At 37.2% G+C, this 17,100-nt stretch overlaps 1 protein-coding gene across 3 annotated transcripts in view; it reads right to left on the bottom strand.

The window, feature by feature from the left end:
- Window positions 1-17,100, bottom strand: part of RGS22 (regulator of G protein signaling 22) — a 60,198-nt gene that overhangs the window by 12,551 nt on the left and 30,547 nt on the right. For all 3 annotated transcript variants that reach the window (XM_077187509.1, XM_077187510.1, XM_077187515.1), the window contains 6 exons: window positions 13,507-13,701; window positions 9,209-9,298; window positions 8,564-8,712; window positions 5,381-5,543; window positions 4,608-4,766; window positions 555-716 (listed from right to left, as the gene is read on the bottom strand). In XM_077187509.1, the coding sequence (XP_077043624.1) occupies window positions 555-716; window positions 4,608-4,766; window positions 5,381-5,543; window positions 8,564-8,712; window positions 9,209-9,298; window positions 13,507-13,701 (918 nt within the window). The remainder of the gene's footprint in view (window positions 1-554; window positions 717-4,607; window positions 4,767-5,380; window positions 5,544-8,563; window positions 8,713-9,208; window positions 9,299-13,506; window positions 13,702-17,100) is intronic.

Genomic DNA, 17,100 nt, shown 5'->3' with positions numbered 1-17,100 from the left:
CCCTGCTGACCTTTCTCATCACATTTCACTTTGGTTCCAAGCTCAGCTCAAGTCAAATTTGATTCTGCAAAGTGCAAGGGAGCTGTGGTCTGCATTCTACATATAGGAGTTTTTTGATACCATCTTTATATCTGTAGATTTGATTGAATTTTAAAGTTATCTCTCATTTTTGAGAAATCACCAAATTCAGATTGCAGCTATAAGGACAAAATGAACATTTTAATGCTTGCATATTTCTACTGCTCAACAGATATATACCAAACTCTGGGCATTAGCAAGATAGCAGTGTTCCTTTAAAGACTCAGAAGAATGCTACAGTTTGAAGAAGCATAAAGAAATACAGGGATAATGCATTTGAGTCAAGAATAGCTACCCTTAAGAGGATTTTCACTGATGAAAAAAGCAGTTTAAACAATGAAAGAGGCTTTACTATGAATACTATGAACAAAAGAATGCCTATAGATATTTTTGTTAAAATTGTCTTAATTTGCAAGAATGCATGAATTTGCTGACAAATTGAATGCTATTCCCTTTGCTCTGTTTTACCATCATACCTTATACTTTTGCACCTCTTGCCAAAAGAGCACCCCATTCCCCAGAAGGTCTCCCTTCAGTGCCACAAAGCGTTGAAACAGATTTGCTGTCACTGGATCCAAGAGCGCCTTGCGGAAAGCAATTATTTCACTAGATGAAGAAACACTCTCATTGTCCACATGCTGTCAAAAGAAAAAATAGATGCACCAAATAAACTTTGTTTCAAAAAGCAATAACAAAGGCATTAGTTAGTGTAAACTGTCTGATTCTTATCTTTGCACTGACCCTAACTTTCAGTAGTTTATGAGTTTATGACATGGATACAATAAAATGTGGCAAGGTTTCATTTCTTCCTTTCCTTTTTTTTTTTTTTAAAGTTTGGTTTGGGGAACATTTTTTGGAAGATATGATGGAGAGGAAATGACTGACAATGATTTAGACCATATGACTGCATACTACAAAGTATAGAAACAGCTCTTGTTATTGATTATGGTAATGGGTTACTTTTCTAGAGAACAGTTTGAGTTTTATGCAAACAAACAACAAAGGAAAAGGAACACACAAATCACATAGCTTAAAGTTGTAAAATGCTTCTGACAGGAATCTCACCAACAAAATGAGGTATGAAATGTGTTGCTATGATCACCCACAGAAGCCAGAGAGTTTGCTCTCCATGAAATAAAGCTACCAATAGTAAAATAGAATTTAAAGTCATTGAGACATTTTGGAAATCCTCATGCTGCCAAGCACAGAACAGTAGGCAGCCAGGAAAGGGTGGGGAAAGAAAGATGGCTTATGCAGGGACAGTTTGTTTGAACTGAAGTTCATGCTGGCCTGCCTTCCTGAACAAACAGTTCTCGTGCTGCTGCTGAACAGCCAAACAACCCCCTTTTGTTATCAGATGGATGAATGAAAACCATCTTCTAAAAGTGGTTTAAAACTCTTGAAGTCCTGGAAGGGTGGAGTGCTGTTCAGTGGTGAGCATCGGTCAGAAACATTTTTAGTTGTTGCCAACAGTCCTGGAAATCTAAGCTGATCCTAAGCTGAAAGGGTTTCTGCAACTTATCTTAAAACCAGGGGTTTTGCTCAGTCCTGTCACAGAGCCTGCCAGGGGTAACAGCCTACCCTGGCAAGGAGGGTGGTGGCTGTCCAGAGAGTCCTTTGGTGAAAATAAAGTCAGCTCAATTTAGGCAGTAGAGTTCGATTTTCCAAGCCCTTCTCCACTTCTCCAAACATGTTCTATTCCCTGTGACCAGAATTTAGGGAACTTTTGAGAAAAATTATTTCTAGGGCATATTCATGAAGGGAAGAACAAAATGTTGCTTCCATCCCTATAGCAGTATGTAAACACTACTTATTTTATGGGTCAACAACCTTGAAGCAGAACAGGGAGAATAATCATCTCCCTGACAAACAGGCAAAGGGAAAACTCACTTAACAGAACCCACATGCACTTTGGATCCCTTTTGTGCTGATGGTTTGCATGGATAATTGGTGACCGGGTCTCTAGTTTGATTTCAACAGACAATAAAAGTTCAACCCAACAAATGTACACAACTTGTATGTTGGCAATCACAAAAAGTTCACTGCTCTTCAAGAAGAAAAAAACTGGCAAACATCTGATGAAATCTATTATTACAAAGGTTTAAAAAGTTTAAATTTGATATTATCTCAGTGCTGTGAGATTAAAATACAATTCTAAATGAAAGAGATACTGTGAGATATGATTAAACCTGCCCACTCTGCTGCATATTTCACATTCCCTTTTGTGTCTGCACGTAATCCACTTGCAATAATAAATAAACTACCAGATGCTGGAATGAACAGCTTGTCCAAATAAGTCCACTGCATACAAAATACAGATAAATGTGAATTAAAGGTACAATATTAGTTTAGGGAGTGTTAATAGTGCTCCAAAGCCCAGGACAAGAGATCTTTATTTTCAAGTATGACCTCTCCAGACAGAAAGGGAGAGAGATTTACCATGAGCATCCAGCAGGGAACTAAATTCAGGAGTAATGTGAGTAATCAGCCCACTGTAACCAGTACAGTCATGATTGCTTTTAACAGCATTACATTTGGGACTCACACTGTCAACAGGGAAATTGTGAAAAATGTGTAAGGTCCAAATGAAAAAGACTGTGAAACTGCAGACACAAGAGACATAGCAAATTTCACTCGCCTTCCACATCCTGGTTGTCTTTTGCTGGTCTTTGTGTGAAAGATCTTCAGCTATATCCCTTTTCTATAGCTGAACAAAATATTATTATTCTATTTTTAAAATATTCTCTTTTTCTGGTTAGCCTTTTAATCATTAAGACCCCAGTGGCAGAATAGTTTATATGTCTTCTTATGGATTTTATGTCTGAAACTTGTTGTGGACCTGCACAGAATGCCATCCCTTCTTCAGCTATAAATGAACACCTGCTCATTAAGACTGGGGAACTAGAGAAGACAAGAGGCAATACCAGTCAAATTGTGCACTCCACTGGTGGTGGAGTTTACTTCACCCATAATGTTCTAAGGGACCACTTATGTGAGGAATAAATTTTGGGTTTGGTTTTTTTTTTTTAGTATGAAATACTTTTAGTTCCTTTGCACAGCTGTATCATAAATACAGACTTGATCCTGCAAGTTCTTTGTAGCTGAATTACACCTCAAACAGAGGGCAGGTTTCCTGAATAAGGACTACATAGCATGCCCACACTGTTTTGTCACTGTGAAATATGAAGCCAGTGGAGAATATCATCTGGTTTCACTTCTTCTAAAATACTTTCTTCAAAGAATCTTTTCATCCTCTGAATTTTCAATAAGAAAGAGAAAAAAGCAATTGGACATAAATGGAGTTAAGAAAAGACTGAAAGCTCATTAGAACTATGTATTTCCTGTAAACTGTTTATTTGAGTTGAATACAGCATTTTCTAAACTACTTGGGCTAATCTCCCTGCCAACACAGTGCAGCAGGTGCAAAAAGAGGCATGAGTTAGCTTCCAGACCTGGAAGCAGCTTAGCCTTATTGGTCTTCTGCCAGGGCTTGTAAAGGAGGCAGAGTTCAGCTAAAAAAAGGCAGAGGGTTAGGATTTTTTTAAAATTTAATTCACATAATCATTGTTAAAATTATAGTTTCTCTTATTAAAACCTATACTTTTCAGATTGCTTAGTGCTCTGAATCAGTGGAAAATACTCAGTTTATATGCACTTCTGACAACACTTCTGACTACCTTCATGATGTTATAAAGATGAAAGAAAAAAAGTTTTATCAAGCAATGCAGTTGCATATGTGTCCACTTGGTTGAACTTTGAAGTTTCCCTCTGCTATGACATTCACATGTCAGAGCTGTTATGGAAGTGCAAAACACCAAGTCTTTGCCTCTGCCACCAGCAGGATGATCCCCTTACATGGATCACAGCAACAGAGGCACTCATAAAAGGCAGATGTTAGCTCTGCCCATTCCTCAGTCTTCCTAATGAACCAGCAGGAGTGAAAGGCTCCTCACTCCCAGCTGTTTGGCAACTTTCTGAAGTAACCAATAGGAGCAAGGCTTGTAGCAGTTAACCTCCCCACTCCAAAGAATTTCACAAGTCCTGAAGTCGATTTTGCAGGCACTGCAGCTCCAGATGGGAGAATGTAGACAGCATAAGAGAAAGAATTACAGCATGGGAAGCTCACTCATTTGCTTGTGTCCTGGTCCCCTTGGGAAAATTCTTTACACAAAGCAGTATTTCTTCAGTGTGCAACTCTATGGCTAAGGCAAAATGGCATAGGGAGAGTGTAGCAGTGCAGCAAAAATTAGGTCACTCTCCTGGCAGGCTGGATGTCAGCAAAGCTAACACCAGCTCCTTCAGATTTGGTATCTAACAATAATACTGTCAGCTTAACTAAGCCTTCAGATGAACTGTCTTCACACTTACCAAGATAAATGTTTCAACCTGTACATGCTACAGCATTTCTTTCAATGTAAACTGAAAGTAAATTGTGGGCTGCTTTTCCTCTGAACCTTTCTACCCCAATGGTAAATTATGAGCCAAACAAAAAACAATGCCTGTATGTGTTGCTGTTGTTAAAAAATTACCTTTGCTTCTTCCTCTGCCCCATGGTGTTCATCTGCCAGGAACAATGGCAGCCATTGTTTTTCTAATCTCTTCTGGACACATTGCTGAACTTGTAGCAGAGCCGCTGCCGAAAGCTGATCAGGAAGGCTTTGTCTCCTTCCTCCACCTGAATGCATTAGCTAAGCAATCCAAATACAATAACACATGACATAAACGTTTGTGTATACCAAAAGTCCTTTATCTCTCTACATCCTTGATTTAGCAAAGCATGAGCTTAACTGTAAGCAAAGCACTTAATGCATGCTTACCCAAGGCTCACATGTACTTTTCATAAAAGGGAACAGATTACATTTGTCCCTACCTATAATAAGATACAGACTCTGGTGAATAATACCCCAGCTTGACCAAGTAAATTGCCTAAGTATCAAGATATATCAGAGCACCACAGCTCAGACTTGTTGTCTGAGCTTTACTGACATACTAAAATAAAAAGCTGGAACAAGTCACTGTGCCTGAAAGCTATTTTTACACTTTTTCTGAGCTGTCTTGTACATGCTTTGACTATGGCCTAGGTCACAGTTCAGGAGAGATGTTCTGTAAGAGGTAGGGAGGAAAAGCCTGAACAGGAAGGAAGGGACCTATACAACCATAATAGAACCATACTTCTAGCCAAAAATATAGGCAAGATTTGAGGAGATAGCTTGGGGAAAAGCTGGAGCAGACCCACTTGTGGATTTTTATCTCAGTCACAGTCACAGTGACTGTTCTTTATGAATGGCTCTGTGACTGCTACCTCTTCTTGTTGTTCTCTGGTAGCTGGGCTGTTGGGTCCAAAGAAGTACTCATTGTTTAAGTACTTGGTTTTAATGTCTTTCGATTTTTCATCACTTTTTTCTTTATCCTTTTGGAGCATCTTTCTGAAGTCTTCAATATCTAGCCAGCACATGAGATCCATGCTACAAACAAATTTAAACAGAATGTTATTTCAGTATTGAGTTAATTTCATCAACATTCTAGGGAGTTATTAGTTTAACCACAACTATACCATACCAAAGTATTCAAGACCTAAATACCAGGTCAGATTGGGCTGAAATTTTATGACATTTTTTCTCTGCTAGTACCATCTGCTGAGACCATGGCACTTACTGAACAGGCAGAGCAAACTTTTGTCTTAGAGATCTCACTTAGGGTGCCATCTGGGGGTACCCTGAAAGGAGTAACCTCCTCAATATGCCACTGCTAAATCCAGCAGGGACTGTGGACCAGAACCGTCATGCAGAGCTCACAGAGAGAATGAAGAGTGAAACAGATGAGAATTTGAATCAGTACTGAGGCTGTGAGCCCCTGAGAGATGAGCTGACACCTCCTGCTCTGCCTCTTTGTTATATTGCCTGAGAAAGAAGCAGGGATGACAGCTGGGAACATCAGCCCAAGAAATCACCTCCTTCCTGCCCCGTGTGAAGTGCTAGAGTTTAAGTCAGTCTGCAGCTGAGCAGATAAAAACTATTAATGGCAAAATTTGTTTCTAGGGCTTTTTGTGGGCTGCTTTCTCATAAATTACCAATTCTATTACTTATTTAATTGGTGACAAATAATTTCAATGATGCAATTCTCAATCTATATATTGTTCATAATGTTTGAGTGTACACTATAAATTTAAATTTGTTTTCATAGAATCATAGTATGGTTTCATTCTCTAAACCAGACAACAGAATAAATGACATATCTACAATTTCAGTTTAATTTATTTGACTGTTTTCTGACAGTATCTTATTAGCTGAAGTTATATGAACATTTTAGTGAGTACATTCATTGTATCTGCAGCAGGAAATATGAAACATTGAATTCAGACAAATCTGTTTCAGTTTTCCATTTGGTTAATAACTGGCTTTTTCAAAACATTAATCTATGAGTAAAAGGTTCAAAAGCATCTGACCGATTTAAGAACAGATGTTCTCCTTTCAAAAGTCTTTTGAGACCCTTACAGAACCCTAAGTTCTATTGAGACTGAAATTCTTTCATTTGCTAGTTCATCACAACATGACTAAGTTCACCCAAATGCAAGTGATCCAAATTACTGTGGTTTATGGTGTAACTCCTTGGCATCTACCTATGACAACTGACCAAATACGTGTATCTTTTTAAAAAGTAAAATATATAATGTTCAAGTGTGTTAAACTGTTTAGTGGTGGCTTATCTTGGCATACTGGATCAGGAGGACATCCATAGTCAATTAGCCTGGCAAGACTAACAAGCGGTAATTCACTAACCTGAAGTAACACAAATTATCCTGCAATTGTGTGAATATAGCCTATACATTTAACAAAGTATTAATTAATGGAGCTTTGCTTAGTTTCTTACCAGAATTTGTGCACAGGCACTCAGCAGCCTGTGCTTCCTGAAACTTGGATCACTTACATTTGGACATTATCAGAACCATAAGTTTTGATAAAAAGGTAAATGATGTGTTCATTGTTTTTTTCTGACATTTTCCAGACTGCATTAGTTCTAGGATCCCTTCAGCTTACAGTACCATTAAGCACCTTTATTGTGGACTCCAGCTGGACTCCAGAGTAACTAGTCTGGACCCAGGCCTAAAACACTGTTGTGAGACTTTTTCAAATGTTTTTCTTCATTATGAAGGTTTATTTAAAAAAAAAAAAAAGGCTCCATAAATTAAAACATTTCTCTGCCTGGTTCTACCACTTAAAATGAGACCTCTCTGTGATGAACAAAGCAGGAAATACCAGAGACAATTCAGCATACCTGTCCATGACCTGTTAGCTGCTGATTCCTACCATTTCCCCAGTTAGAGAGGAACTCAAGACTAGTGGTCTCTGAACCACAATGTCTGAAGGGGGTGTGCAAGACCATTTTTTGAGGGGCAGCAAGAAAATATTAAAACTTTAGTAGCACATGTATATAATGTATAAAAAATTATACATATATATATATATATATATATATACACACATACATACTAGGGTTCCATGCTCAAAAAGTTTTCACTGATGAGATGCATGAGCAAGAAGTTTGGAGACCACTGTTCTAGACAACTAAACCAGAAGTCACCTGACTATAGGCAGCTAGACCATAAGAATTTCCATCTGAACTCATTATCTGCAGTCCTTTTGTAGTCAGTAATCGTAGGAATGATCCATGCAAACTGGTTTTAGATTTTACCTTCAGAATTCGGAATATTGTGTCCAGGAGTGTATATTTTTGTCTCTCTGACTACAAAGAGAACCTATGTGATAAGCAGAAGTGATGACACTGAATCTTGGCCAGAGGAGTTTTGTGCCAAATGCCCCTTTCTGGGCAGTTTTGAAAAAGCTGACTAATCTCCAATGTAAAGCTATAGCAGTGCTTGACTAGAAGCAATAGCCAGTATGCAAAGCATCAACTCATGGGAAGCCCGACTAAAGGAAGGAAGCAACAATTTAAAGACAAAAGAAAGAGTATCAGCTTCTGTTCAGATCTTACTTTTAAAACAAACAGGCTCACCTTTTCGAAGACTCTGCCTGAGATTGTATCTGCTACAAGCTAGTACTTAAATCTGCTCAGCAGACACAAAACTGTGGTTGCTGTCACACTGTGACAATAACATGCCTGTTTTCTATTTGTACATTTTTATAATAACCAGCTTTAATTTTTAAAATGTACTAAATTGAATCTGTACTAAAAAAGAGAAAATTTTACTCATTATAGGCTAATTGTTCTACTCAGGGGTTTGCCACTAATCAAAGCAGAAACTGAAAACAGAACTGTAATACAAATATGTTTTGACAGGAGAATTTTTACCCCAAACATGTTCAGACAATTCAGTTGTCTGAACAATGTGTCTGTGTGTTTCATAAATATGCAAAAACATTTTTTAAAAGACTAAAATCTGTCAACATTTAGATAGCCAAGATCATTAGCAAATATTTCTTCTGAACTTAGAAACAGGTAAAATAACAATAATGAAGAAACGTACCTAGCAGAATGCTTATCAAGAAAAGCCTGGAACTGTTCTAACTTCTCCTTGTCATGGATCAGGTCAGACAGATTAGGACCTGCCAATTCTTTGGGAGCTTGATGCAAGTGCTGATCTTCTTTGAGAGCCCCCGTGTCAGCAACAGTACTCTGAGGGGAGAAATTATTTTGCTTGCATAACTGCTTTTTTCACCTCTGCATTTTGCTCAGTCTAATAATCCTTGCATTAGATAACCTATCTCTGTAAAATAGCTTTCTAATCACTAAGAAAATAAATTGAGTTAAGGCTCCAGCTCCTAGCAAGCTTTACTTTTATGTTTGCTTTAAACATATCAGTGTCTGCAGGTTCCATAATCAAATAATCCAATATATACCTCTAATTCCCTTGAAATGGAGGCATTTACTCAAGAGTAGGGGCCCAAAACACATTCCACAGACTTTAGATCTGATGTTGATGGAACTGACAGAAGATCTGTGTATCTAATTAACACAATGGCTGTCAATCAGTCCCCAAAATAAATGGTAGAAATCAGACTATTTGCTTCTCCAAACTGGCATCTGGTCAGCTTTTCATTGCTGATACTCAAAGTGTGAACCCTCTCTGACAGAGAAAGGGTTTGTTTTTGTTAGTAGGTACTTGTCTTACCTCATCCTTCTTGGAACTCACTTGGTGCAAAGCCTGGAGCTCTCTAAAGTACATGGAGTCCAGCTGTTGAGTTTCTTCCACCAACTCCACCTAATAAAAATAATATCTTGTATCACCCCTACAGTACACATTATAGAAAGATGGAGAACTACATGGGCATTTTGCCAGTGACAGTGGATGGAAAAGAATACATCTGTCAGCAATGAGACTGATGTTTAGAAGAGACAAGAAGTCACATTCTTGTGACAAACAATTCTATCAATAGCTCTGGTAGAATACACTTTTCCCATCTGCATAGACTCAGATGCAAATTTCTGTAGATAACTACTAAATAACCTAACTACAACTTTAGGCAAATTGATTCAAAAATTGCTAAATTCTAATGTGTACATAATATATTGTGTATGTTTTGCATATATTATATTGTGTATATTGGGTCAGACATACCTGATTGCCTATACCAGCAAATTGTATGTCAAACTGCCCCTGAGAAGCAGAAAAACAGTTCTTAAAACTAGGACTCTCAACGGGAAATGCCAAGAAGACAGAGTGCCACAGATTTAGAGAAACAGAAATTTAAGTTGAGAAAGATGTTAAAATAGCTAAACAATAAAGATGAAAGCTTTCAGACTTTCAGTCTTGTCCTATTTCTTAAATTATTTACTGTGTGTGATTTGAATCCGTGAAGTTGGCATTTTTAACTTAATTAGAAGCTGTATGTAACTAGAACAATTCTTCAGTTATGTACAATCAGTAACTGTGAATGAGATACTGGGTGGCCTCCCTTGCTGCCTAAACCATTTTAATGCAGATTTTAAGATATTTAGCAAAATCGAGCCAATACCTTACACTGATCTGCATGCCCATTACAAAGATTAGAGAGCTGTGATTGTCTTATACAAATGTTTATGCGCCAGAGAGAGAAGAGAATGTTTAGAAAAATATTCATTATATTTTCATCTAAATGTGAATACTACACTAATCACAGTGCTATCTGAATGTCTTCAAGTTCAATGTAACTTTATTCCATTGTTATAAGGTGCTTTGGGCTATTCTTTCCCTTAAAAGAAAATACAGTTTAAAATAAATAGTAAAACAATTCAGAACATTTTTTCGTAAAGTTTGAAGAGAAAGCAGACAGAGGAAGAATGAGAGTCAACAGTAAAAAGAAACTCTCCTGATTTCTTGTTTCATTTAAAGAAAAAATGTAGATATATATATATATATTGAACATGTCCCAAATGAACAATTTTGGACTCACCTAATTCTTGATAAAATATCTTGTTTCATTATGGGCCAAATATGTCCTGATATAGAGTAGAACAAAGGGGAAGAGTAGAGCCAGGGACTGAACAAAATACAAAGCAGACGTTGTCTTTGTGCTTGGGAAGGAGTGTGCCTAACTATCAGCCTGCACCTAGTACAAAGAGACTCTAGTGCCTCCTAGAAGAAGGTCGTTTAATGTCTTTGTATTGTAACTCTTCACAAACACTTGTATTGTGCAGTCAAAAGGATTTTGTTGGGTTTTTTTGTGCTCAGATTAAGATCTTTGTGTTGTTAGAGCACTGAGAAGTCAGCATGTAACCTCACTTGCAAAGGAACACATCCTCCAAACTGAAAGGGCAAGAGATTATCCTGTGGTTAACTTAAGGAGATATAAACTGACACACATATTAACGGACAAGTATATCTCTTCAATTCTTACTTTTCACTAGAAGCAGTGAAAACAGAAAGCTCTAAAGCAGACTCCTTTTTATGCAAAAACGATGTATGAGAACCCTCGGCTGTGCTGATGATTTGACTCAGTGAGGACCGGCAATGGACTCTAGACAACCCTTACAGATAGCACGCACAGAAAATACCCAGCTACAAAAGACTAAAACTAGCCTGATAGATATTACATAAAATTTTAGATTCATGAAAAGTATCAGTCAATTCCAAGGTGCACTGCAGGTCATAAAGAATTATAGCTGAAATAGTTTGGAAAAAATAATTTATCTGAAAGGTTAGAAAAGATGTTGAAAAGCAAAGAAAATATTTTACAGATGTGTTTGGATTACTATATTTCATTTCACTAAGTTTCTCAAAGTTTCAAAACTTCTAAAAGATATTATGTTATCACAGGATGAGAGAGAAAGTCCCCTCGTGAATTAAGTAGAAGGTAGAAAATCAAAACCAAAGAAATAAATAACTTTCATTATGGGGTGGGGTTCCTATTGTAGTCTCACAGGGACCTGCACTGAGGTTGTTTTTTAAACATTCAGAAACTATGTGGAAAGGAGGTGAGTGAGGAGACAACAAAGTTTGCAAAATGATTCCACAGAGCAAAAAATTAAATTGACTGTGAAAAGCTGCAGGATAGCAGGACACTTTAGCATCTGTGTGATAAAAGGCCAGCTGAATTCAACGATAATAAACATTAAGTCATTCCAATGAGCTCCAAATTAGGGCTTTCCATTAGTAGTTATTACTTAGGAAGGGAATCTTGGAATCATTGCAGATGGCTATTAGCTTACATTTTGCACATCCACTCAAAGTTCACCAGGAGTCAAAAAGCAATTAGAATGATAGGGACAATTAGGAATGGGCAAAGAGCACAAGAGAAAACATGGTTCTGCCACTGGATGATCCCTGGTGCATCCAGACTTTGAGTATTGCTTGCATGTCATCAAAATAATACATACAGATGGGGCAATAAGTGCAACAAAGGTATGGAACACCTTTTGTAAGAGGACAGGTCAAAGTGTCTAGGATTCTTGAGTTTCAGGGAGATCTAAATGAAGTGGGATATCACAGAAACTTGTAAAAGCATAACAACATTGAGAACAGGACAAGACAATAATTGTTCACTTGTTCTTTGTGATATACAAAACTAGGGCACCAGGGGAAATTATCAGGGAGGCATCTCCAAACAAATCAAGATACACATTTTTTCTCCTATTGCATGACTAAACCATGAAACTCACTTCTACAGTGAGGCTGAAGATACATCACTCGAGATACACTTTACAGAAAGCCATGGAGGAAAAAAATCTCCTCAAAGACTATTAAAATCAAGAATATGGATAAGACCTCTGTTCCATGAACTTTCTTGGTTGCAAAGTGCTGAAGATAGCTGTATGTCTCTTTTCTGTTCTTACAATCTGTTTTTAAATGTTTAATACTGGCTAGAAGACCATTCTCAACTTTGATTTTAGGTATCAATTCATCTAGTTTTTCTTACATTCATACATGATACAGAACAAAAAACAGACTGTATTACAAAACTTCTGAAAAAGGAGATTTCAAAATATTTTGCAGTGGGCAATGTGGGAATGTCATTACAAGCTGACAGAAGTATCATCAATAAGTGATGATATTTCCTATAAATTGGAGATGCTTCATCTAACCTCATAGTGAAGAAAAACAGGAACAAGAACCAACTTCCTGCCCTCTCTCTCCTGATTTTCCACTGTAAGTTTCTCCTTCTATTTCCAAGAGAGAGATGCTAAAGACTTGAAATTAGAATCATAGAGTATCCTGAGTTAGAAGGGCCCTACAAGAGCTTTCTATCTTTCTCGTATTGTGGCACCCAGAAGGAGTTTGACCTTCAGCAAGCAACTTGTAGGTAAGTTTACAAACAGCAGAGAGCCACAGCATCCACACCACTGTCATCACCATTTCTTGTTGTTATTGGTCAGAGGCACAGCCAGGATTGCAGCCCTTTCCTCTGACCTCCATGAGCATGCTCAATTCAAACTTTCAGAACATTTTGGGATTAGAACTGAGTACACCTCTGAGCCACTTTTTCAGAGCAACAATCTAAAAAGTGTTTGGGGCAAATACAGCTGAACCACCATGTCACATTTCTTCTATGCTAAGCAGTAACTGCACTTAAATTCTAAACACCAGAAATACCTACAGTCACTGCACTGACACTCAAAAAAACCACCTTACTATGTGCTTATCATTAATACAGAGTGCTTGTGGGCAATCCACCATTAAAAAAATTACTTCTGATCAATGGTACAATTTCAGAAACTTCCTGAGTGCAAAGATAAATTTTACCACAGCAAGATGTGTTTCTCCCCAATTCACAGGCCAAGGAGTCTATGAAGCCCACAGCTTCCTTTCAGATGAGAAGTCTGCTCTCCACAGGGAGCTCAGCCTATTTCAACTTATCAGGATAGAAAGGACTAAGTAAAACATCTTGTAATACTTCTCCCTTCTGGAGTTTAAATACAACAGGGTTCATATAAATGATCTTGTGATTTTCTTCCCTTAAATAAGAATTTTTCATGGTGTCATCCAGATATTACCTTTCTATAAGTGTATTTGTCTTCTTCCACCATCTTCATCCATGGTTCCAGCAAAACAGTGAGGATATGTTCTTCTGCTGGGTCAAAAAGGTCCTCAAAAGCTGGATCAATTTTGTGATAAATCATATTTTTCTTATTCTGATGAAGTCCAGTGTCCATACTGGCAGATGGAGCAATGTAAGTTGCATAAAGGAACTACAATAAAACAGAAGAAAACTGTATCTTAGCCATCATACATTTCAATGGTCACAGACCCTTGAAGGAGAGAATTAATGCATATTTGTCCCCCACTGCCCTGCTGTATGTTCAGAACTAGTATTATTTCAAAATTCAGTTATTGACATAATTAATCCCCCTGCCATTTTTACTCTTTCTCATTAAAATGGTTAATGCAATTTTCACTTGGATATATTTGGCTGATACTTAAGATTCAGATAACCACAATTATTACAGCAACTGCACTCCTCATGAAGTCACACTGTTGTTTTGCAGAATATGGGCTGGGCCAACTAGTGAAGGCATCTTACTTCTTCTAAGAGATGTCATTTGTAAATTTGAGATTAAAATTAATGAAAAATGATACTATTTCATTCTCTGTGGAGGCTCTCTTTGATAATTTTTTGACAATGGTGAGACACTTATTACTGTACAGGATCCATGCAGGAGATACCACTGCACAGCTGAGGTCTAAGCCCTTACCAAAACAAGAATCACAACATGCTTCTTATCTGAAGCACAGAGTTTGCCATTCAACATGTACAAGGAGCAGAAAACTGAACCTGGAGGGTATTTCCTTCTCCCTAACAGCTCATCCTTGAAGCACAGAGTAATTTTTAAAATTTTTTTATACAGTCCCCTATGTAAAACTCTTGTTTTCTAAATGTTTTGTTAAACATGCTATGAAAATGAACATAGAAAACTCAGAGTAAAACACTTTTTTTCCCCCAGGAATATCTTGGAAAAATAAATTCCGTAATGGCTTCCTAAAGCTTCATGATTATGACTTCAGCTAGGAACTCAAGTAAAAAAAGATGCTGCCAAATATATTTCATATCCTTATAAATATTTTCTCTTCTTCATATTGTGAAAGTCTAACTATATTTCAAACATACAGTCAGGGACCAGATTAGCAGCACAAATCAGAATTTTTCTCTAGGATAGCATTGACAAGTCCATCTTCACTTTATTATCCCACAGGTTTGACAATGAAGAATTCAGGATTCTTATAATTCTCATTTTCCTTATGTTACTAAAATCCAGCTGTAACTAGCAGATGTTCAAAGCAATAGAAGGGAAGAAAAGAATATGTTTACTCTGTGTTCAAGTAGTAATAAAACACTGGTGTGCTTAGATTTCAAGCACAAGGGGAGAATGTTTGAGTACATTAAATAATGATGTTTCTGTTTGTTTTAAATTAAATGTTGATTTATTAGACTCTCAAACAGCAACAGTAATAGACTATATCCCCATTATTTTGGACCTTTACAATTTGAAACAAACCCTTTAGATTCTCCTGGTGTTAGGTCACAGAGGAATATAGGGCTATGATGGCTGACATCCATCCCCCAGTTAGCTCTTGTTATGATTACTGTATTTATTGTGCATGCAGGATTCTACACTCCTTCCACATTTCTACATTTTCCATGCAAACAAAAATGGTTTGTGCCTACTGTGCCTATTGTTATCAGTGTAATAATGATATGCAGGTGCAAGAGAAATAGAAGATCCATAGGAAGAGTCTTACCTGAAAGCTAGACTACATTTATCCAAAATTAAACCCTTCTCAGTAAATCTCTAAGTACATTGAAATTTAACACTTTTAATTAGATTCACAGTGATTTCAAAAGTTGAAAGTTACTTTGAAGAGGCCTAACACTAGGAAAGTTTCAGTTAAATCATGTTAAGTCTGATCCAAAACATTTAATGTATAAGATTAGCCAAATTTGAGGGGCCAACTCCAATGATATCAATATGTGGTATCTTTAAAAACAGCCTTTTTAAAAAGGGGTTAACCATTTCAGTTGTCATTAGGACTACGTTGCTCTACCTGTTACGACTTACCACACAAGGGATCTGTAAATTAGTAAAAAGCTTCAAAAATATGTCCTCAATATTTTAGCACAGATTAACCTGATTCCTTAAGTGAGTGAACATTTGAGCATAGTTTTAAAAACAAAATAAAAACAAATACACCACTAGTTTCTTGGCTGGAATTCCCTTCCCCTATGATTTTGTTAACTTGAGTACATTTGCTACTCTTCTTTAGAGATGGCAAAAAAATGTCAGCCTACCAAGTCAGAAATTGTCCAGACTAAGAAGTGTTGACCAAAAGCTATTGACAACCTGCTCACACCAGCACTGTTGTAATATGTTGCCACATTAGGGACTGCCTTTGTAGGCTGCTCTACCTGCAGAGCTGCCCCCAGTTCTTTAAAATTTCACATGCAAAACCAGAACATAGTAAGGACAGACATTTGTCTCCAGAACCAATAGTTAGGGCTGGCAATACACATGAAGCAAAAATGTAAAGGTGGGTAAGCTAGCTAGAGGAATGCACTTTTCCAAACTCAAAGAATCAAATTCTCAGTGGTGTAATCATTATGGCCTCTTCATTTGAAGGATGCACATTTGCAGTGTCAGAGGATTTGGCATCTTTTTACTTAAATTCTCACAAGAATCCATTGCAATCAAATCCGTTGTATTTGACCAAGTAAGTGAATATATGCACTTGCAGATAGGAGAGAAATGAGTAGTAGCTTTCATCCCTGTGTCCCTTGCATCAGAGTTGAGGTGCATCTGTAATCTGCACAGATTCAATTGCAAGGACTGCTGGAAAAACAACTGAGAAGAGTTCTAGACATGTCAAAAAAGAGGAAAAGTGTCTGTTCACAGCCTTCAACACTGGGCAATGCAGTTTGAAAGACACATTTTATAAAAAGGAATAATCATAGTGTCTTTTTATTCCAGTGTCATGGAATTCCTGAGGTTTTCTCATTCTCAGTGGAATATTGAAACCATTATATTGGTCAATCTCCTAAGGGATGAACAAGAAAAATTACATTAAATTAACTTAAAGGTTAACAAATTCATACAAAAATCTGAAGCATAGGACATCAAGTGCATATCAAACTTTGTTGATTCATTGTTTTGTTCCTATTGAAAACACAAGATTTTTTTCTACCTGCCAGCTAAAAATTCTCCTATAAATGTAAGTATGTTATGGATTGAACCCAAAACCTTATCTGGAAATTTGTCCGATTGCATATTAGAATTACTTACAATTGCACAAACCTGGTTATACAAAATGCTTAGAAAATTCAGATTAAGACTTTGGCCTCATTTTATGACTTTCCAAATTGGGGATTGTACAGGCCTTGGGCTCTGGTGTGAATTCATCCCCAGATGAGAAGGCTTTGATAAGCAATTTCAGAATGACTGGAGTGAAGCAAGAAATGTGAGAAAGATTTAAGTCCAAGTGCTTTGTACTGCTGCCCAAAGGAATGGATATTGCTCTGCTCTAAACGAGCGCCTTGTGCAGCTGCTTGGCAGAATGATGTGATGGAAGCATGCAATGCACTGGCTGGTGTTGAACAG

The sequence above is a fragment of the Agelaius phoeniceus genome, chromosome 1, assembly GCF_051311805.1.
Source record: "Agelaius phoeniceus isolate bAgePho1 chromosome 1, bAgePho1.hap1, whole genome shotgun sequence".
Lineage (NCBI taxonomy): Eukaryota > Metazoa > Chordata > Aves > Passeriformes > Icteridae > Agelaius > Agelaius phoeniceus.
This window is presented reverse-complemented; position numbering and strand designations above follow the sequence as displayed.